The 21605-nt window shown below is 45.3% G+C and overlaps 1 protein-coding gene across 12 annotated transcripts; it reads right to left on the bottom strand.

Annotated features, from left to right (window-relative positions):
• Positions 1–1478: 1478 nt before the first annotated feature.
• Positions 1479–21565, bottom strand: LOC109458595 (serpin B9). Of its 12 annotated transcripts, none has more exons than XM_074335293.1 (8): positions 21402–21565; positions 14795–14915; positions 8000–8177; positions 7032–7169; positions 6555–6672; positions 4915–5057; positions 3454–3609; positions 1479–2292 (listed from the first exon to the last, which is right to left on the bottom strand). In XM_074335293.1, exons 1-8 carry the CDS (start codon positions 21430–21432, stop codon positions 1888–1890), a joined length of 1290 nt encoding a protein of 429 aa, XP_074191394.1. In that variant the 5' UTR covers positions 21433–21565; the 3' UTR covers positions 1479–1887. The 12 variants fall into 12 exon arrangements, with proteins under 12 accessions (XP_074191394.1, XP_074191398.1, XP_074191397.1 ...); XM_074335297.1 differs by lacking the exon at positions 14795–14915 and adding an exon at positions 9759–10698 and having other exon boundaries at positions 21402–21540; XM_074335296.1 differs by lacking the exon at positions 21402–21565 and adding an exon at positions 9759–10698 and having other exon boundaries at positions 14795–14920.
• Positions 21566–21605: the final 40 nt, after the last annotated feature.

Genomic DNA, 21605 nt, shown 5'->3' with positions numbered 1-21605 from the left:
CAACATTATTAGTCATTAGGGAAATGCAAACAAAAAAATATAGTGAGATATCACTTCCCATCCACTAGGATGGCCATAAAGTAAAAAAACTAAACAACAAGTACTGGCAATGTTGTGGAGATATTGGAACCCTCATACATTGCCAGGGGGATGTAAAATGGGTCAGCCACCGTAGAAATAAGTTTGGTTCCTCAAAAAGTTAAATGTAGAATTACTGTATGACCCAGCAATTCTCTCCTAGGTATATACCAAAAAAATGGAAAACAGGTATTTAAAAAAATATATGTATATATATATATGCCTGTTCACATCAGGATTACGCACAAGTAGACAAAATGTAAGAATGAACTGAATGTCCATCAATGGGTGAGTGGATAAACAAGTTGGGCTATATCTACACAGTGGAATATTTTTCAGTCATAAAAAGGAAGAAGTACAGACACACGCTATAACATGAATGAATCTTCAACACATTATGCTAAGCAAAAGAAGCCAGACACAAAAGGTCATATATGATTCAATTTATATGAAATATCCAGAATACTTAAATCCATAGAAATAGAAACTAGTTTGGCAAGGGGTGGAGGGAAGAAGGAATGGAAAGTAACTGCTTAGTGGGTACAGGGCTTCATCTGGGGTGATGAAAATTTTTCTGGAACTAAATAAAGGTGGTAGTTGCACAATATGAATATACTAGTAAGGGCCAGTGAATTGTTCACTTTAAAATGGTTAGTTTTAGGCGTGGCCAGTTAGCTCAGTTGGTTAGAGCATGGTGCTAATAACACCAAGGTTGTCACTTTGATCCCCATATGGGCCACTGTGAGCTGCGCCCTCCTTAAAATTAAAAAGAATAAAAACATAAATAAAATGGTTAGTTTTATGCTATCTGAATTTCACCTCAATACGAAATTTTTTTAAAAATTAAAGTAACTGATATCTAATCATTTAAAAATTTGCAGAGCTCATCTATGATCAGATTACTTATCACTACACTATCAGTAGTACATAGATATGTAAAATATAGTTCCAAACCTGATGAACTCAAGGTCTAGTTAGAGAACAGATAATCAGTAAATAGAGCAACTACCACAAGAGAAATGCCCTCTGTCAGTGTCAATGAGAGTTCCAAAATGCCTATGTGGTGAGGCAGAAAAGGAAAAATTTATCAGCGATGATATTGTAAATGAGCCTTAAGGCTTGAATGGAATTTTTACTGTTAGAGATGGCAGTGGACAAATACAAAAATGTAAAGAAAGGTGTACACATACAAAGGCATCACGTGATAAGTTACACAACATGGTTGAGGTAAAAGTGACATCATTCAAGCACGGGTATTAAAGACCAGGTGTCAAAAGATCCCCAGAGCCTGATACAGTGTTTAGCATATACTTGGTGATGCGTGAATGTTGCAAAAATGATAAAATAAAAATGTGCACTAAGAAACTTCCTAGGAACTCCAAGCACCAGAAAAACAATAAAACAGTCCAATAGCTAGCAGCTTTATTACAATTGAAACAGTCAGGCTAAGGCAAGTATGTGATAAGACTTGAGGTACAGGGCAGAGCACAGTGTAACTAGAATGAATTGCATGAGGAATACGTGGGGAATATCTAGGGCCATATAGGAAAACTTCGCATGCCCGCCTACGGGATTTGGACTGTATCTTAGATACAACAGGGACTCATTGAGGTATGTGTCCCACGATCTTGGTTAAGTGGTGTAAATGAGCGGTCAGTATGGGGGCAGCTGAGTGAGGAGAACACGGCAAATCGTTCAGCAGATGAGGAATCTGCCCTCACCTTTGCACTTGGCTGTGATCAAGCTGTCGAGTGAGATTTGGGGACACAGAAAGAGGGAACGGCTCACAGGCACAGTAAGTGCACCCCCTTATGGGGAGCAAAATCTGCCACAGAACAGAATGCAGTCGGCTTTGTTGTGCCTGATGAAGAAAAGGAAGGGGTGGTCCGCACAGAACCTGGGCCCATCTTCCAAGCAACATTCCACAACCACACTGGCCGAAGCAGCCGCGGCCTCCGTGCCCTCCTCGTTCACCTCCACAAAAGCCTTGTGCACAAACTTGGACAGACACAGGTCTCTCTTGGCTGCCATTGCGGAAAAGTCAGCCTTGCCCTCTTGAAAGGCATCAATTAATCCCAAACGTTGGAGCACAGATTCCATGTCATAATCCTCTTCCAGTTTAAATCTTGGGAGGAGAACTTCAACTTCTGTACACTTCATACAGTCTGGCTTGGTCCACGCTATGAATTTCTCAAAAGTGAGATTTTTTTCCACCTGAAAGACCAGAGGTAGACTTCAGGATTCATCCTTCAGCCCATATAAATATGCACACAGACATACGCAAGTATGCTTTCCTCTCCTACAGATGATGGGTGTTGATGGTCACACAGGACCAGCGGCAACTGTGAGACCTTGCACTTGTGCTGTTACACACACGGCTTCCTAGCCAAGAGGGGAGACCTCAGACCGCCTAGAGGTACAAAGGCCTTGGCGGCTCCTCTCCTGACCCAGCAACTTCTGAGAGAAGTTCTCTTACCCTGACAATTGTCAATGCCCAGCTGTGCGTGCTTTTTTCCTTTTAACTATTTTTGGTTTGAAGACAACAAGACACTGCTGCTAAGAAAAAAGATTGGAAAAGATATGGTGCCCAGCATAGACCCCCATGAAGGGAAAGCTGCCCAGAGGGGCATCCAGCATGCTTTCTGGACAAGAGATGTCACAGGGAGATGGACCGAGGGAGAGCAAACGCTGTAGCTTCACTCACACAGGCCCCTTGGGACATGGGTGCACTGCCTGCACCCCAACGCTAGTGTGGGGCCTAGAACCTCCTAGGCAATGCTTGATCCCCTCACCCTAAGAACCCATGTGGAAAGAAAACAAGGTGGGTGGCAAGTGCCATTTTGGGCTGTTCCTGGCTCTGTGCCCTGAGTGCTGGCCGCCACCCTCATCCCCTTCCCCCTTGTTAAGTCAATGTGTAAGATTTTCTCATTCACTGTTTCAGGTTCTGGATCGAGACAACGCTTCTCAGTTTTTAAAATAGAATGCTAATAACAATGACTATGAAAAGAATAGTGGATCCCATTTACACAGGGCTTCTATGTACCAGACAATGTGCTAAGCTTGTTCCCTGAATCACTTCCATTTTGTCTTCCTTAAAACCCTACCAGGGAGATAGCATCATTATCCCCAGTTTAGAGATGAGAAAACAGAGGCCGAGGTATGGTAAAGAACTTGGTGAGGTCACATAGTTACTAATGGGAGAAGGGGGTCCTGAGTGACAGTTTGAGCCAGTGCCCACCTTCTGAGTACGGCGCTCCACAGCCCGGCCGCCCGCATCCCTAAACCCTAACTGGAAAGGCAAACACAACAGGTGAAAGCAGTGCTGCAGTCTATCCGCTAAGGAAGGACACAAAGGGGTCACCCGGCCCAGCTCACCGAGCTCAGGTCCACGTCGTCATCCGGGAGCACGATGAGCATGCTCAGCTCCTTGCCCTCGTAGGGCAGCTCCAGGACCTGGGCCTGCACCTCTTTGATGTAGGCGAGGTTGAACTCTGCTTCCTGCATCATCATCTGCACCGGCCTTTGCTCCTTCTGACAGGGATACACACATGAGCACCGACATCAAAACAGACCCTGGAAAGGGCAGTGAGCATTTCCAAAGAGCGCAGTTGACTCCTGGAGCGTTTTTAGCACCCGCGATGGAAACAATACTTGTACTCCAGCTGACACCCACTCCTCCATCATCATTACAAGGTATCGGTTGTGAGTGGACCTGGTGCTTGCCATGGCACCTTAAGAAGATGATTTATTCAGCTGAATGAATGTGCTACTCCGAATTTTCCAGAGGGGGAAGACGGACTTTCCTCATTTAAAACATGCCCCACAAATAAACTTAGCAAATAATATAATCAAATGATTTCTATTTAATTAGGAAAAGGTTTTATGGTAAAGTGGGATGAAACTTATAGTTTCACAGCACTGTGATTGGCGTGTGGATGGAGATGCCTTCTCAGAAAGCGGTGTGGCAGCAAGTATACAGAACCACACATACCTTCATGCATTTCAATTCCATTGTCCGAATTCTGATACTCTAACCCAAGGCAATAGTTTGCAAATTATTAAAAGGTATATGCATGCAGAAGTTACTTGAACTATTGTACTTATTACATTAACTTTTAAAAGTTGATATGCACTACCGACTATAAAATTTAGAATAGTTTCTAAAATTAATGCTGGAACAGTTCTCCCCCTCCCCATTTTGCAACAAGAGAGCGGATTATATAAAGTACACCTTATACCAAGAAAAAGGGAGTCAGGTGCTACCTGTGTAAGTTTCCTAATTTTATTAAAATGGTATATTTTAGGGCCTGGGGGATTTGGCTATTTTAATGACTGCCTGAATTGAAGTTATACTTCAACGTCAAGACTAAGGTCTTAGTTTTCATGTTAGAAATTTATAAATAATTTGTGAATGATGATACATGAATTAACAGAAATTCAACCTATATTTATTTTAATATTTAGAATACCTGATTAAAAATTATGTTTTCACATTCTCTGTCTCTATCTCCCTAACACACACATATGTCACATTTCCTTAACACCTAATTTTTTTTGCTTTCCATCTGAACAACTTGGGCTTAAAGTTGGCAGAACTAGGTGTCAGCAATTAATGTATGAGAAATTATCAGAGGCAACAAGGGCAGTGATAAAATGCAAACAATTACAGGCAACAAATATTTTTATTCCTTTAGTTCTTTTCTACTGAGTTTAAATTCTCATTCAGAAATGTGTTGTTTCAATTATTTTTAAACAATCATTTATGCTTCTACAAAGTCAAATTTTTCCATTCAATTCTTTCATCAAACTAGCTGGACTTTTGAAAGCTTCCCCCACCTGGTTTATTTTAAAAGGCATTTCCATTGTGCATGTTTTGTCAAACTCTTCAGTCCATCTTCCTTTGAAGTAGATGGCGTTGACAAGAACCAACTTGGTCTGTTCGTCAATAGAGTTACCTGGCAACAAGTCCCGAATTTTACCTTTTGGGAAAAGGAGAGAAGATATTCAGTCGATTGTTATAAAAGCATGATTAGTAAACCATGGTAAGGTTTATCGGCAGCTCCTTGATTGTTAGTCAAGAACCGAACATACGTTTTTCAAATTTGCTAAGTTTGATTTGCGACATACAGAGGTCGAAAACAACACATACAAGTGGCATTCGTGATCACCAATACTTCAGGAGCATCTACAAAGTTAGTGGTGTTGAAACACTTCTAAATCACGTAGGGAAAACACTACACCAGGTTGGAGAACAAAACAAGCAGGAAATGAGAGATGGGCTGGAGGGGCCTTGTTATTTCATGTGGTTAAGTGGAGGGTTGTACCTAATGCTCCAAAGCTACATGCACTGATAACATTCCACAACCACGTGTGGACACGCCTCAGGAAGCCAGAATGAATGGCTCAAAGGGGAAATAGCTGGCAATGGGCAGCAGGTGTATTGAGAAGCTTCTGGAAGCCTCTAGAAGAGATTTCACTATTTGATCCTCCAAACACAACACAAGACATTCCTGGAAAAGCTAAGGTGGAAAAGAGAAGGATAATCCCTCTTCCCCTGGATATCAAGGTGTACCTTTTCAATGTAGTAAGAACATCTCTGCTAATTCACTGCCTCCAGATGGCATAAGCGGTAAATATTTCAAGTGGTAACAGGACAAGACATTACTGTCTTGTTTATTAACAGCAATAGGAACGTTCCCAGTGGTACTAAGTATGGTTGGTACAGAGGGGCCTGAATGGTTAAAACATCACACTACCATGGATCGAGGGGTCCAAGATCCGAACATGCCACTCTCTGAAATGAAAACACATAAGGCTCAACCCTACACAAAGGGTGATTTCAGTCTGAAGAACCGAACAGTCCTCATCCAGGGTTTGCAGTGGGCCTGTCACAACAAGGTCTATCAAGTCTAACTCAGGGAGTGCAAGTGCAAGACATGAAAGAAGCAGTAGAATAAGTAAGCTTAACGTGTAGAGTGAAGACGGTGGTGATGGAGGGACACAGAGAATCTGGAAAGAGGAGGCCCAAGTGTATGACTCAGGGAAGATTTGACCACGAGTCTCCTTCCTACAGAGATGACGGATTCACCCAGCATGTGAGCCTTACAGCCCAAGTAAAAGCATGTCCACTTGCAGTTATTAAACTGGAAATGTGGCCTGTGAGTTTCTTTCGACATCTGTATCAGTCACTCTGGTCCTGGGAGAATGGACAACATTAAGTCTCTGTTGTTGACCTGCTGAGCATCTGTGAGTAGATTAAGGTTCAACTCTTCCATGAGGGCCAGCCTATCACCTTACTCTGACCCTCTGAAACACTAGTGAAACCAGAGAAGCAGGAAGAGGAGGGGCAGGAGAAGGGAGAGGAGCAGGGAGCAGAGCAGGAGTGGGAAGATGAGAGAGAGAAGGAAAGGGAGGAGGGGGAGGGAGAGGAGAAGGGAGAGGGGGGTGACGAAGGGGGAATACCATGCGATTCTGACCTTCAGTCTTTTTTGAGACCCAAGTGTTGATATGTTTCCTGGACGGCTCTGCAGCTTTGGCAAAGGAAAGCTGCTCCAGCTCAGCATCGTAGAACCGAAGACAGGATTCCTTAAAGGTCTTTGGAGAGAAAAGTGTTCAATGAGGCTACAGTCCGAAATAAAGTATCAGCAAGTTGCCAAAAATCCTGCAAATTACATGGTTTTTATAAAAAGGAGCATACATCTCTTCAAAGTGACCATATTTTAGTCAACAAGATCTTAAACTATCCGAGTTTATAAATAAGCAAGTACTAAGCCATGAATACCAGAAAGGGATAAATGAATATTGGAAGTAGTCACATTTTAAATATTCAAGTTATAGTTATAGAAGTATGATTTTTTAAAACAATGTTTACCATAAGCTTCAGATCTCTAGTGTCTTTCGCTTTGACTCTATACTTTAAATACAACTTTTATTGTTCTGTTGATTCAACTTACTGAGAGGAATTCATACGTCTTTTCTCCAAAGAGCCTGTTGGCCACTCTGAGCAAGTATTTAGTGCCAGGTTTGTTCACTTCAGCAAGAAGTGACTGGAAACCCCCATGAATATCCTTCTCTGTGTTTAAAAAAAGCACCTGTTGAGAAAAATAATTTAAAATTGTCAACATTGTTCTTGGATCTCAAAAAAAAATTGTAAGCAAATTTTTTCTTAAATTCTCCTCCCAATTTTCCTTTAAAAGGACATTGTTTTTTATTTAAAGTGGGTATTTAGGATGTACTAGAGAAGCAACACCTTGAGGGGGTAGAGGGAAGATGCAGAGGGAAAATAACAGAGAAAGAGGGAAGGAGGGGGGAGGGAAGGAGGGAGGCAGGAAGAGAATGAAGGAAGGAGAATAAGGAATGAAGAGGAGCAAAAGAGTTGGCTTTCTGCCTAAATAGATCTTTTTCATATAAAGATGAGTAACAGGGAAAAATGACAAGACAAGAGGGCGTCAGAAAAGAAGTTATTTAAAAATCTTGCATCCCAATGAAAGCTTGAGTATGTACTAACTAGAGGAAAGTTACCCCAAAAAATGTAGTTAAATGCATTAAAAATTCAAACAAAATGGGCAGAAATACAGAAATAGTGGGAAACACATCGCTTTGAATCTCTGACAACTTAGAAACCAAGAGCTAGTCCTGGAGTGCCCGTTATTGTCTAGTCTAACAATAGGGTATAAGGAACTCTCAATGTCACACCTCCTAAAGTCACCACACAATTTGGGGGCTCTCAGAAATCACTCCTTTAAGGGTTCACAAGCTGGCTAGCCTAAAACAGAGGAAACTTCATCAAGTATGAAGAACCCCCCCCCACACACACACACACACACACACAGAGGACCAGTGAATATTTATAGTTACAAAGAACAGAATAACGAAAAAGGCAGTCCCCTCTTTCTCCCAGGGGACACAGAGGCAGGTTTACCTGGGCCATCTCAGCAGCGGTGTTTCCTCTTGCCCCCAGGAAGACCATGGCCAGGGCAGAGGAGATGCTCACAGGAGAATAAAACACATTGTGAGAAGGATCGTCTTGACATAGTACCTTTAGAAGGTGGAGGGCAAAGAAGCCATTTGCTTCAGAAAGAGCATCCATGATGCAGGAGCTGGAAGCAGAATAAAGAGAATAAAGAGAAAGGCTGCTCGATACATCTCTGGATGTTATTGACCTAATACATGATAAGTTTGAAACTGTACTGTTTTTTAATTTTAAAACTCATAAATATTTTCAGTGAGGAAAATCCATTTACTGTTGCTCTCCGTGTAGAAAATAATTCAAGTCCACATTTTCGGTAATTAAGTAAGTGTGGTAGTGGCAGTAGATCAAACTCACAAGCTCAAAGCCCCTTGATTTAAATGGCACATCCTCCACCACCTGGCACCCCCCCCCCCATTCAGCTTCCACCTCTAGCCACCCAGAAACCTTTCCAATCCCCAGAGCCACCTCTGAGCCTTTGAAAACACGTCAGCTGACTCCCATCCCTTTCAGCAGCGTAATGGCCCCAACATCACATCCTCAGGAGGCTTCTGATTCGTCCTCTAGACACAGTTCCCTGCACTCCTTCCACCCGCTCTCTCCCCAGCATCAAGCCCCAGTCTCTATTGTAATTCCTTCTTCAGTTGGTCCTGGTCCCACTACATGGACGCTCTGAAGGCAAGGGCTGTCTGGCGGGTCTGAGCGCGCAGGAAACAAGAAGGACTCAATAAATTTTACTGAATTAATGAAAGAATTAGGATGGATCAGAAGTGTTTGGGTTTGCAACTGGGGACTGGTGATTTTAGCAGGACAGAGAAGAGGGAGGGCAGAGGTCCTGTGCATCCGAAACAGAGAAGAGTGAGAAATTAGGGCAGGCCGGTGGGAACGGGGCTCCCGGGTGAGGACCTGCAGAGGGGAAGGGGGCGACGCTGCAGCTCCGGAAGAGGCATCAGAGGGCAGAGAGAAGACACTGAGGGTGGGCAGTATCTGAGGCTTACTGGAAACCACCAGGCACAGGCCCTGGGACCACACTCAGCCAAACCCCAACTGTGCTACAGACGAGCTGCGATCCAAAGAGCCGGATTTCTGTAAACAAGAAGAAGGCCCGCCCTCTGGGGTTCGCTTTCCACAGAGACAGCCCCTGCGTCCTCGCGCTGGGTCTCTAAATGGTAGCCTGGGAGTTCTTCTCGTCCCTCGGACCCCGACCTGCCCCGAGACGCCCCCACCTTCAGCACCTCCGCACTCCTGCTTGTCGTGGCCCTCGGAGCCTAGACCCTCACCACCGGAACCGCAGACCTGGCCCTCTGCCGTCCTGCGCCTCCGGTTTGCCCTGGTCTTCGCCTCCCACCGATCTTAAACCCAGGCCCGCTGGCCCTGGGGAGAATTGCGCACATGCCGAACCTCAGCGCGTGGGTGGGGTACCGGGGCGGAGCCCTTGGTGGTTAGCGGCAGGGTCACCAAAGCCCCTCCCTGCAGGCCTGGGTTGGAAAAAACGCCCTCAAATGTCAGGGTAGAGTTTAAAGTGAAAGTAAGTTTGTTTCGCAGAGTGTAAGCAAGAAAAGGCTACTGTCATGTGGGAGACCCTGCTCCCTGCCCCATTTTTCGGGCGGGGCGGCCTGCGGGGTCTCTGCTCCCGCTCCCCACACAAGAACTCAGGATATGGTGAGGCCAAAAAGGAACACCCACGGAGCCGTAGGTAGGGGAGTCATACCACTATAGTCTCACTGGAGGCTGGGCCCACTGGACGCGTGACCTGCTGTCCGTTTTTCTGCTGACCGACCGACTCTCTTCCACTCTCCTCGACTCCTCGGCAGTCCTCGGCTCTCCTCGGCAGTCCTCGGCTCTCCTCGGCAGTCCTCGGCTCTCCTCTGTAGCCGCAGCATTTATACCAGCAGCCAGTCAGCTAACCGGCCACAGCCGATGGCCAATCAGCCACAGCCCATGGCCATCCACCACCCGAGCCAGCATCCCTCCACGTGAGGCTGAGAGCCTGTAAACTACTTTCTGGGGCTCTGTCCCCACAGCTACTCCACAGATGGAGTGGTGGTCTCTAACCCCTAGTGGAAGAGAGACTCCTCTGCCCATTTGTGTAGGGTTTATAGGTGTTTCTTGTTCCCATGGAAAAGTTCCTGGTGTGGGGGAAAGGAGGAAAGAAGCAAGAGACAAAAAGAATAGGGGCAGGCTTATCCTTAGTTTTTGTAAGGTACAGCCTGTGGCTAGTGTGTAGTAGGTGTAATTTCGGGAATGGCCATTAGAATGGAATGTCTTTGCTCCATAGGCTACAGATGGTCTGTTCTGTGTGATTGATTACTGTGTGCCTGAGATCTGTGTCTGGTAGCAGGCAGGTAGCAGGCTTGGAATACAACCTCCTACTTCTTCTTCTGTCAAAATAGTCCCTCTGCCCCTTCCCTCTATTATTTCCCCCCTCAGCGATTTTATTCCCTTAATCTTAAACGGTTGTTGAAGGATGAAAAAATCTGTCTTTTGTTACTTCTGTTAGGCTGAGAAAGGGCGGTAGTCCTCTCTGTTGGGAATAAAAATCTTTGGAAGAGTCTTCTAGGGAAACCAGGGGCTCAGAACATGAATTCTGGTTTGTTACTGGAACCGATTAGAAGTCCTGTGTGACCATCATCTTCACATGAAATTGTAGCCTGGAAGATATGAATTTGATAAGAAGAATAAAAATACAAAGTCCAAAGATTAACAGTAAAACTAAGGATACTAGTGGTCCTAAAAAGGGCAATAGCCAGGTAAAACCAGGAAACCATCCCTTAAGTGTGTTTTGTAAATCTTTGTTTTCTTTGTTATAGCAATGCAAGCATTAAGCTTGATTATATATTTTTTTCATGTTGGTTTCTACAGTTCCAGAACTGTTTATGTAAGTGATACGGGCCACTGAGTAGCTCGTCCCCATTGAAAAACTTTTAAGTTTTCTTTCCTATAGAAATTTTAAGTTTCCCTCTCAAGTTTCCTTTTCTCAAGTTTTTTAGCTCCTACCCCTGCTTTAGATAATTACCCTAAAACTTGTGATTTATACTTGTTGATTGTAATCATTGAAGCCTAATGTTCTCTCCTAGCCATTCCGGGCCTAACTCCTGGACAATTAACAACACCTGAATGACTTGTTGAATGGCCACAGGCTCTACAGAGCTAACAGATTTATTAATTAAAATCTATTTCTCCTGATTCAGGAGCCTTGGGGATACAGAGGATACCCCAGCAAAATTGCCAGTAGCAACCAAAGAAGCCACCACGGTCTTCCAGGTGAATCTCAAGACCCCTTCCTCTCATCTAAGATCAGATAGGGAGAGAGTTCCATGAATTCCCTAATAGGTAGGGAGAGCTCTGCGCCCCTGTCATGCGGGGTCTCTGGTCCCGCTCCCCACACAAGAATGCAGGATATGGTGAGGCCAAAAAGTAACACCAATGGAGCCATGGATAGGGGGTTCACACCACTATATCCTCGCTGGCGGCTGGGTTGGAGACACAGGAAGCAGGGGTCACGTGATCCGCAGTCTGAGGTTTGCTTCTCTGCCAACCATCCAACCCCCTAGCATAGCCACGGCAGTTATATTAGTGGCTAATGAATTCCCTAATAGGTAGGGAGAGCTCTGCGCCCCTGTCATGCGGGGTCTCTGGTCCCGCTCCCCACACAAGAATGCAGGATATGGTGAGGCCAAAAAGTAACACCAATGGAGCCATGGATAGGGGGTTCACACCACTATATCCTCGCTGGCGGCTGGGTTGGAGACACAGGAAACAGGGGTCACGTGATCCGCAGTCTGAGGTTTGCTTCTCTGCCAACCATCCAACCCCCTAGCATAGCCACGGCAGTTATATTAGTGGCTAATGGCTAACTGGTTACAGCTGATGACCAACTAGTCACAGCTGATGGCCATCTACTACTCAAGTCAGCACCTTTCCACATGAAGCCAAAAGCCTGGAAACTGCTCTCCTGGCTCCGTCCCCATAGCCCCTGTCCACCAGGAAGCAGATACGGAAAAAAAGACCTTCTGTCCTTCAACTTCCCATAAAGATTTTATGGGGATCATGTCTCTCAAGGGGAAAACAAGGCAGGCAGTTAGAGCTAGGTATCGGGTCTCTGCATTCCTGCACAACCCATAGAATGTGACTACCCAAAAGACCACCCCTCTCCGCCCAAAACTTCCCCTTTTCATTGTAATTATCTACTCCTATGAGGAACAAATGGGTACAAAATACCCAACTAGATTAAACCAGCCACTCACACCTTCTCAGTAAAGACCATAACAACCTTCATTTCACCTGGGCCTCATTATACCATCATTAGAGTATCATACATATGCCTGGAAGTTCATTATAACAGACTGAATTCTGGGAAAGAACATAGGCATCTGAAAAGATGAGGTAATAGCCTCTTGTCAATCACAGGTGTCAATCAAGTGGTCCCATGTCTGGAAAGGAACAGCCCATTCTAGAGAGGAAAGGATGAAAACTCCAAGTCCTCACCAATCTGAGCTCTTTGAGTCTCTTGAGCCTTGCCTTTCCTCAGGACCCGCTCCAAACCCTTTGGAGTGTTCTTTTTCTTTTAATAATGAGCCCTTGAGCCGTTCTCTGCTGCTTGGGTCCACTCCTATTTTTTTGGAGTGTACTGTCTCTTCTAATTGTGGGGACAGAGTCTCAGAGGCAGTTTCCAGGCTCTCGGCCTCACGTGGAAAGGTGCTGTCTCGGTTATTAGATGGCCATCAGCTGTAATCAGATGGCCATCCACTGTGGCTGGGTGGTCATCAGCTGTTACCGGTTAGCCATTAGCCACTAATATAACTGCCGTGGCTGCGCTAGGGGGTTGATTGTTGGCAGAGAAGCGGATGGTGGATTGCAGATCATGTGAAGCATGCTTCCTGTGTCTCCAACCCAGCTGCCAGCAAGACTGTAGTGCTATGAAACCCCATCCATGGCTCCGTGGGTGTTCCTTTTTGGCCTCACCATATCCTACGTTCTTGTGTGGGGAGCAGGACCAGAGACCCCGCATGACACTAATAAAGTATTCTTTACCACTTTATTTCTGTGTCTCATTCAGTTCTTTGCTTGAGGCGCCAAGAACCTGGACACCGTGCCAAGAAGAGCCCACTCTTCGGTAACATAAGTGCAGCAGGTTTTATTGATAACAGCATCTACACCCCCCTTGTTTGGCTAGTCGGTTGTCATCAACAACATTTGCTCATCAACTTAGAGAGGTGTGGGGACAGAGCCCCAGAGAGTAGTTTACAGGCTCTCGGCCTCACGTAGAAGGGTGCTGGCTCGGGTGGTGGATGGCTGTTGGCTGTGGCTGATTGACCGTCAGCTGTGGCCGGTTAGCTGATTGGCCGCTGGTATAACTGCTACGGAGGAGAGCTGAGGACTGCCGAGGATTGCCGAGGAGCCAAGCAGAGCCGAGGAGAGTGGAAGAGGAGAGCCGAGGAGAGCGGAAGAGAGGAGAGGAACAGAGTCGAGAGAGTGGAGGAGAGTCGTCGGTCGGTTGCGGAAAGGCTGACGGCAGGTCGCGCGTCCAGTGGGCCCAGCCTCCAGTGAGACCATAGTGGTATGACTCCCCTACCTATGGCTCCGTGGGTGATCCTTTTTGGCCTCACCATATCCTGCGTTCTTATGTGGGGAGCAGGACCAGAGACCCCGCAGGCCACCCCGCATGACAAATGGCGCGGCGAGCAGGCCTCTGCACACGACAAATGGCGCAGCGAGCAGGGTCTCCCGCATGACAAGAGGTTTGTTGTAGGGATGGAGTCCCAGAGAGCAGTTTCCAGGCTCTTGACCTCATGAGAAAAGGTGCTGGCTCAGGTAGTAGATGGCCCTCAGCTGTGACTAGTTGGCCATCAGCTCTAACCAGTTAGCCACTAACCACTAATATAACTGCCGTGGCTACACTAGCAAGCGCAGATTGCAGCGAGCAAGTGCAGTTACCAAGCGGATTATGGATTGCAGATCATGTTGATACCATTTACTGTGTCTTGCCCTGCCACCAGTGAGATTGGGGTGCAGAAAGACCCCTTGTTGGGGTACTCGCAGATGTTTGCTTTTGTGTCTCAACCAGCTGCCATCGAGAATATAGTGGTATGACTCCCCTATCGATGGCTCCATTGTTGTTCCTTTTTGGCCTCACCTTATTCTGTGTCCACCTGCTGAGAGCGGGACCAGAGACTCTGCATCACATTTGTAATGCCCCTAATGTGTGGGCAGTGTCCGTAAAGCCCTCTTCATGTAATTATTTCTCTAAGGGTGATTTCATGATAGGTAAATCCTGCATGGGACCAAGGCTCAAGGCCCAAAAGGCTCCAATAGCCTCTGTAAGAATTAAGCTGTGTGTCTTTGTTATATTAAGAATGGTAATGCTGACCACATCAAAATTACAACTAATCTACAAAACAACAATTATGAGAATTGCCTAAAATCAAGCTGAACTGAAGCCTTTCAACTAAGGATGCACAGAAGAAGCCAAATGGTAGGGAGGGCAGAGACGTGGGTGGGGCTGGTTCCATACCCCTGTGTGACCACTAAAGATTGGGAGACATATTTCAGCTGTGGAGATCCCCCTCCCCCAGAGGAGTGAGAGGTCCCAGCCCCACTCCTGCCCAGTGCCAGGGAGAGAAGTCCCCATAATTTCTGGTTGTGAAAACCAGCAGAGATTGTGACTGAATGAGACTGAGTACAGCTGCACTCACAGGTGCTCCTCTTAAAGAGACTGCACACAGACTTACCCACCAACAGACTCACTTGCTCTGAGCTCCAGCACTGCGGCAGCAGCTAGAAAGGCAGCAGGAACATATGGTGGGGAACTGAGTTGTCCAGCTTGGGATGGGGGGCTGGAGAGGTGGCTTTCTCCTGGATAGGGGAGCTGGTGGAAGCCATTGTTTCTTTGCTGAGCTCTTCCCTTCTCCACTTGCAGATGCAGGCAGCCGCCATATCTGAGTCTCCCCCATTAGTTTGCCATATCATGGTGATTTGAGACCTGGCCCCACCCAACATATGGGCACAACCCAGGCCGCTTGCAGTGGTTTTTGTGTGTGCAGATCGCCAGGCTTGGCTCAAGCTGCAGACTTTCTTAGGGTTGCTCAAATGTTCCAGAACCCAGACAAGCAGCATCTGGCTTGAATGTGTCCTGTAACTCTGGCTGAGCTGCCCTAAACCATCACTAGTGGCAGCCGGCTTTGGTTTGGACTCTCAAGGTGCTTCCAAGCACAGCACAGACAGCAACCACCTACGGATTTCTTTCTGGGTCCCACTGGGTGGCCCTGTGTGGGGCACGGGCTGTGGCTGAACTTGACCTACAGTGGGTCCCCTCCAAGGTGGTCCGGCTGGTGCCCCCAGCGGCCAGCTTCAAAATGAGCTGGAGCATCACCCAGCTGTCTCCAAGTACAACACACCCAAGGGGCAGATTGGGCAGCACCAGAGCCCTGTTGAGGCAGATCCTGCTCTGTAGGATCAGCCCCTGCACAACAACTCTTCCACTATAGTCAAGGCCAGTCCTCACAACTAGTGAGCCCAAGGGTCAGTCCTTCACATTGATGTGCAATTATCAACCAAGGCTCAACTACAAGAGGAGGGTACACACAACCCACACAAGAGACACACCTGGAGCACGTGGCTCAGGTGACCAGAAAGACTGCGCCACTGAGCCCCACAGCACACCTACTACATAAGGCCACTCTACTAAGAATGGAAGACATAGCAGCTCTACCTAATACATAGAAACAAACACAGGGAGGCAGCCAAAATGGGGAGACAAAGAAACACATCCCAAATAAAAGAACAGAACAAAATTCCAAACAAAGAACTAAGTGAAATGGAAATAAACAATCTATCAGGTGCTAAGTTCCAAACACTGATTATAAGAATGTTCAGTGATCTCAGGGAGAACTTTAACAGAGAAATAGGAAGCATAAAAATGGAGATTAAAACCATGAAAAAGAAGCAGTGAGAAATAAACGATACAATAATGGAAATGAAGAATATATTACAGGGAATCAACAGTAGATTAGATGAAGTAGAGGATCCAACCAGCGATGTAGAAGATAAGGTAGCAGAAAACACCCAACCAGAACAGCAAAAAGAAAAAAGAGTACAAAAAATGGAGGAGAGTTTAAGAGGCCTCTGAGACAATATCTAACTTACTAACGTTTGTATTATAGGCATACCAGAAGAAGAGAGAGAGAGAACAAGGAATTGAAAACCTATTTGAAGAAATAATGACAGAAAACTTCCCTAACCTGGTGAAGGAAATAGACATACAAGCCCAGAAAGCACAGAGAGTCCCAAACAAGATAAACCCAAAGAGACCAACACCAACACACATCATAATTAAAACGTCAAAGGTTAAAGACAAAGAGAGAATCATAAAAGCAGCAAGAGAGGGGTAGCTTGGTGGCTCAGTTGTTTAGAACACGAGCTGTTAACAACAAGTTTGCAAGTTCAATTCCCACATGGGATGGTGGGCTGCACCCCCTGCAACTGAAGTCTGAAAATGGTGACTGGACTTGGAGCTGAGCTGCGCCCTCCACTACTAGATTGAAGGACAACAACTTGACTTGGAGCTGCTGGTCCCTGGAAAAACACACTGTTCCCCAACATTCCCCAATAAAACATTTTTTTTTTTTTAAAAAAAGCAAGAGAAAAGCAGTTAGTTTCCTACAAGGGAGCCCCCATAAGACTGGCAGCTGATTTTTCAACAGAAACTTTGCAGGCAAGAAGGGAGTGGCAGGAAATATTCCAACTGATAAAAAGCAACAATAAACAACCAAGTTTGCTCCACCCAGCAAGGCTGTCATTTAGAATTGAAGGGCAGATAAAGAGCTTCCCAGAGAAGAAAAAGCTGAAGGAGTTCATCACCACCAAACCACTATTACAAGGAATCTTAGAGGGACTTCTTTAAGATGGGAGGGGGATTAAGGATGGATGAAAGGGGAAGGGATTAAGAAGTATGAATTGGTTGTTACACTGTAGTCATGGGGATGTAGGGTATAGCATAAGGAATATAGTCAACAATACTGTAATAACTAGGTATGGTGCCAGATAGGTACTAGATCTATCAGGGTGATAGAAGGGAATGGGGTTGGGGGCAGGTGAAAAGGGTGAAGGTATTAAGAACTACAAATTGATAGTTAATACAGTATGGGTATATAACCACCAATGTTGTAAAGATCATGTGAGGTGCCAGATGGGCACTGGACTTACCAGGGAGATCACTTCAGAGACTGTGCAATGTGCTGTACACCTGAAGCTGAAGTAGAATAATATTGAATGTCAACTATAACTAAATATATAGATATATATATAGGCATGGGATGTGGAGTTCAATATAAGGAAGATAGTCAATGGTATTATACCAGTTATATAAGTTGTCAGAAGGGTAGTAGCTTTGGGGGTGGGTTATCACTTTTATGAGGGGTTTAAATGTCTAACTATTATGTTGCTTTGTACACCTAAAACTTAGAAAAAAAAGAATGGTAATGCCTCCTGGGGCTATGGTTCGTAGGGTGCAATCCGACCTATGTTCGGAATTGTCTAGTTGAGAGTGGCTCATGCCTCAAGGGGCTCTCTAGGTCCCTTAAGAAAATTGTTAGGGGTGCTGCAAAGCCAGTAAAGTCCCAAAGGAGCAGGGAAGGAAGTTTGATTTATTTGATTAAATTGGTATGGGAATGTCCTGGGCAGAGTTAGGAAATTGCATAAAGGCCCGAGAGAGGACTGGATATGAGGATCCTTTGTTGCCAGAAGCCTATTAATGGAAGGTAATATTCCTTGAAGAATGTAATCTAATTTCCGTGAGGCACAACCAACCCCGCTAGACCCAGGAGCATGATTTAAATCAGTACACGGATGGGGATTCAATCCAATTTAAAATTGTGCTGTGTTACAATGTTAGACCAGTTTAGAGGTTTAAATATAGGTCCCTCTAGAGGGAGGGTTACCCTCTGACTTACATTAGTTATAACTTTGTAGATGTCTATGTCACTAGTATGGGTATCATTGTAAGGGTATGTACCCTATATTAATTTTACAATGTAAAGAGATGGTAGTATAATTAAATTTGTGAGTAGAGAAGTTGATTATGTGAAAACAAAGAGAGGGGAGGAGAAGCCCATTATAAGATTGGTTTATTGTGCCATTATTTATGGGACATGCTCTTAAGTTAGTTTGGGCATTTCCCAGACTCTCAGGCCTCAAATGGCAGACCCAGCAGTTAGATATATTTTCTCCCTTAGTGATAATCGAAGAAGAATTGACAATAAAGTTATTTTACTATGGTAGGCTTAGGCAGTCCATTAATATAGAGTAAAAGGATATAATGCTAAGTAAAACTTTCATGATGAGCGGGGATGGACTCCTGGGGAAGGCCCCTCGACAAGTCTAACTTATCTGTTTTCCTTTTGGAACAGAAGCTTGTAGTCTTCTATGGATTTACAAGAATTGGTCGCACTTTTTGTCTGGCTTTCTAGAGAGACCTGCAGGGACTCATAAGATACAGGTTCAATTCGAGACAGATGTACCCAATTGTTGATTCTTTGTAATTTGAAAGCATTTGGGGGTACCTAACAGAACTTGGTAAGGCCCCTTCCATTTGGTTTGAAGTTGACTCTCTGGGGACCCTTCCTTCCAAGTTTTTAATGAGACATGGTCTCCTGGTTGTAGTAGAAGGTCTAACGGAGTCTTAGGGGACTAGACAGAATGCTATTGTCGTACTTTTGGAGTACCCTTTGTACTTGGCTTAATGATATGAGATAGTATCTGTTGAATTTCTTTATTAAAATACAAATCTGAAGTTAAGAAGGGCTTCCATAAGTCATTTCAAAAGGGTTTCCATAAGTCATTTCAAAAGGGATTCAATTCAAGGTGTCCTTGGGGGCTACCTGGACTAACAGTGTGATAGGTAAGAGAGTTACCCATGTTTCAGAAGTTTCTTGGCAGAATTTAGCTAGTGTTTTCTTAAGGACATGGTTAGCTTTCTCTACCTTCCCTGAAGAGTGGGGCCTCTAGGAAGGGTAAAGATGATACTTAATTCCTAAAGCAAAGGCTACTTGTTGGGTTACTTTAGCAGTGAAAGAGGGCCCGTTGTCACTCTGTAAGCTCCTTGGCAATCCAAATCTAGACATAATTTCCTTAAGTAAAAACTTAGAAACTTCTAAGGCTTTTTCAGTCCGGGTGGGGAAGGCTTCTATCCACTCAGTAAAAGTATCAATAAACTAATAAGTACTTAAATTCTTTGCATGATGGCATTTGGGTGGAATCCACTTGCCGGATCTCCCCCAGGAAATGATCCCTTGTGTTGTACTGGCTTTAACAAAGGATGTGGGATTGGGTGGCTCCCTTGGTCATTGGGAACACAAAGTTCACACGCTCTGGTTACTTCTTTAGTGGTTTGAGATAATCCCTTTCTTATGAAGATATGGGAGATCAACTTGTATAAGGAATCTTCACCTAACTGGGAAGTCATGTAAATATTTGATAACCTTCCACTGTTCAGACTTTGGGAGGAACAATCATTCCTTATCTGTGAACCATCCTGGGGGTGGGGGGGTGTGTCTGTGGGAGGGGCGGGTGGAGTGAGATCTGTTTTGCCCTTGTAATCTAAGGTGAAATTGAGTGTGTAATTGGGAAGCTGGACATTTGGTATGAGGGCTGCCTGGATAAGGGGTTGGCTTTTGTGCAATTTTGGCTGCTTTATCTGCTTGATTGTTTCCTTTGATTATATCTGAATCTCCCTGGCAATGAATGAGCTCTATCTCTATTTTGAATCAGTGTAAATATTTAGCCTGAGTCCTTTGCCCAATTGTAGTGCTCTAATGAGGGCAATAAGTTCTGCTTTTTGAGCAGAAGTATTAGCTGGTAAAGCATTAGCCTCAGTGGTATCTGATAAGCTCACAGTAGCATATCTAGCCTTCCTGAGACCCTTATCCATAAAATTGCTTGCAAAACCATTCAGCATCAGGATTAGGTAAGGGCTCATCCTTTAGGTCAACCCTACTTGAATAGACTTGTTCTATAGACTCAACACAATAGTGGAGGGGTGTTTCTAGATGAGGTATAAGCAAGACATTAAAGTGGCAGGATTTAATGTTTGACAGACCTTGAGAATAATTTTAGTAGCACCTGACAAGAGGGCCTAACACTTTCATAAACGTCCTCCCGTTAACCACTGATGTCCCTTTGTTTCTAACACACTTTGTACTTGGTGGGGGCATCAGTACCCCAAGATGCTGTCCTAAAGTGAGTTTGGAAACTTCTACCAAGAGGGTGGTGGCTGCTATGACTCATAAGCAGCTGAGCCAACTGAAAGTTACCTGATCTAATCATTTTGAGAAAGAGGCAATTGGCCCTGGAATGTTCCCCACCTTCTGAGTCAATTGTCCTAAAGCTCTCCCAGTCCCCCAAGTCCCCACCTGGAGGGGATGGCCCCAGCAGCCACTGGTCCATAGTTAGGGGGGTCCTGAGGCCCCCTCCCTTCTCCATCTCTCACCCCACTTGGTTACTTCCCCCCTATGCTGAGACTGCTGCTCCCTACATCCCAAAGCCCTCCTGTCTCCCCTCTTCCCAGCTCCCCCTGGGGTTCACCTGGCCCTGAAGGGAGACCCGGGGCACCAGCTGGAACCTCCCCATCCCCAGAGGAGACCCCAGCCTCCTGAGGGGGAGAAAATGGAGCCAGAGAGAGAAAATTTTATTTTTCAATTACAGTTGACATATAATATCATATTAGTTTCAGGTGTACAGCATGGCGCTTAGACATTTTCTATACCTCACAAAGTGATCACCACGGTAAGTCCAGTAACTACCTGGCACCACACATCATTATTACAATAGTGACTATAAGCCCTATGCTGTATTTTACGGCCCTGTGACTACTTTTATAACTGCCATCTTGTACTTTTTAATACAGGTGAACATCAAAATGACAGACAATCCCATTAAAAAATGGCCAGAGGACCTGAATAGCCATTTCTCCCAAGAGGACATACAGATGATCAACATGAAAGATGCTCAGCGTCACTAATCATCAAGGAAATGCAAATCAAAAAGACAATATCATCTCACACCTGTCAGACTGAATGACTTATCAAAAAGTCAACAAACAAGTGTTGGCAACAATATGGAGTAAAGGAACCCTCATGCACTGTTGGTGGGAGTACAAATTGGTGGAACCACTGTGAAAACCAACATGAAAGTTCCTCAAAAAAATTAAAAATAGAACTACCATATGACCCATTCTTCTGGGTATTTATCAGAAGAAATCAAAAACACTTCAAAAATATATAGGTAGCCATATGTTCATTGCAACATTATTTACAATAGCCAAGATATGGACCTTCATCTGTTCACCTGGATACCCCACCTGCCTGGAGGGTGCCCGCTCTTCTAAGCATGGTGGTCCCGCCAGTCGCCACAATGCAGTGAACCCAGGCCCGGCTTCAACCCAAGGGAGATGGGGAGCGGCACAGGGCGGAGCCAGCGGCGGGGCCAGCGGCGGGGCCAGCGGCGGGGCCAGCGGCGGGGCCAGCGGGCGCCTTTGAGGCGGGCAGAGCGCTGCCCTGCAGCC

The sequence above is a fragment of the Rhinolophus sinicus genome, linkage group LG06 (assembly GCF_036562045.2).
Source record: "Rhinolophus sinicus isolate RSC01 linkage group LG06, ASM3656204v1, whole genome shotgun sequence".
Classification (NCBI taxonomy): Eukaryota; Metazoa; Chordata; class Mammalia; order Chiroptera; family Rhinolophidae; genus Rhinolophus; species Rhinolophus sinicus.
The sequence above is the reverse complement of the archived record's forward strand: the minus strand, read 5'-3'. Positions and strand labels throughout refer to the sequence as shown.

Bases quoted from the DNA above. Each gene is read 5' to 3' on its own strand.
- LOC109458595 (XM_074335292.1), bottom strand. From the start codon at position 15,000: ATGGGGGAGACTCAGATATGGCGGCTGCCTGCATCTGCAAGTGGAGAA. The intron at 8,178-14,794 runs GTGAGTCTGTTG...TTCTGCTTCCAG, and splicing joins AGTGCTGGAGCTCAGAGCAA to CTCCTGCATCATGGATGCTC. The intron at 7,170-7,999 runs GTAAACCTGCCT...TTTTCTCAACAG, and splicing joins CCGCTGCTGAGATGGCCCAG to GTGCTTTTTTTAAACACAGA.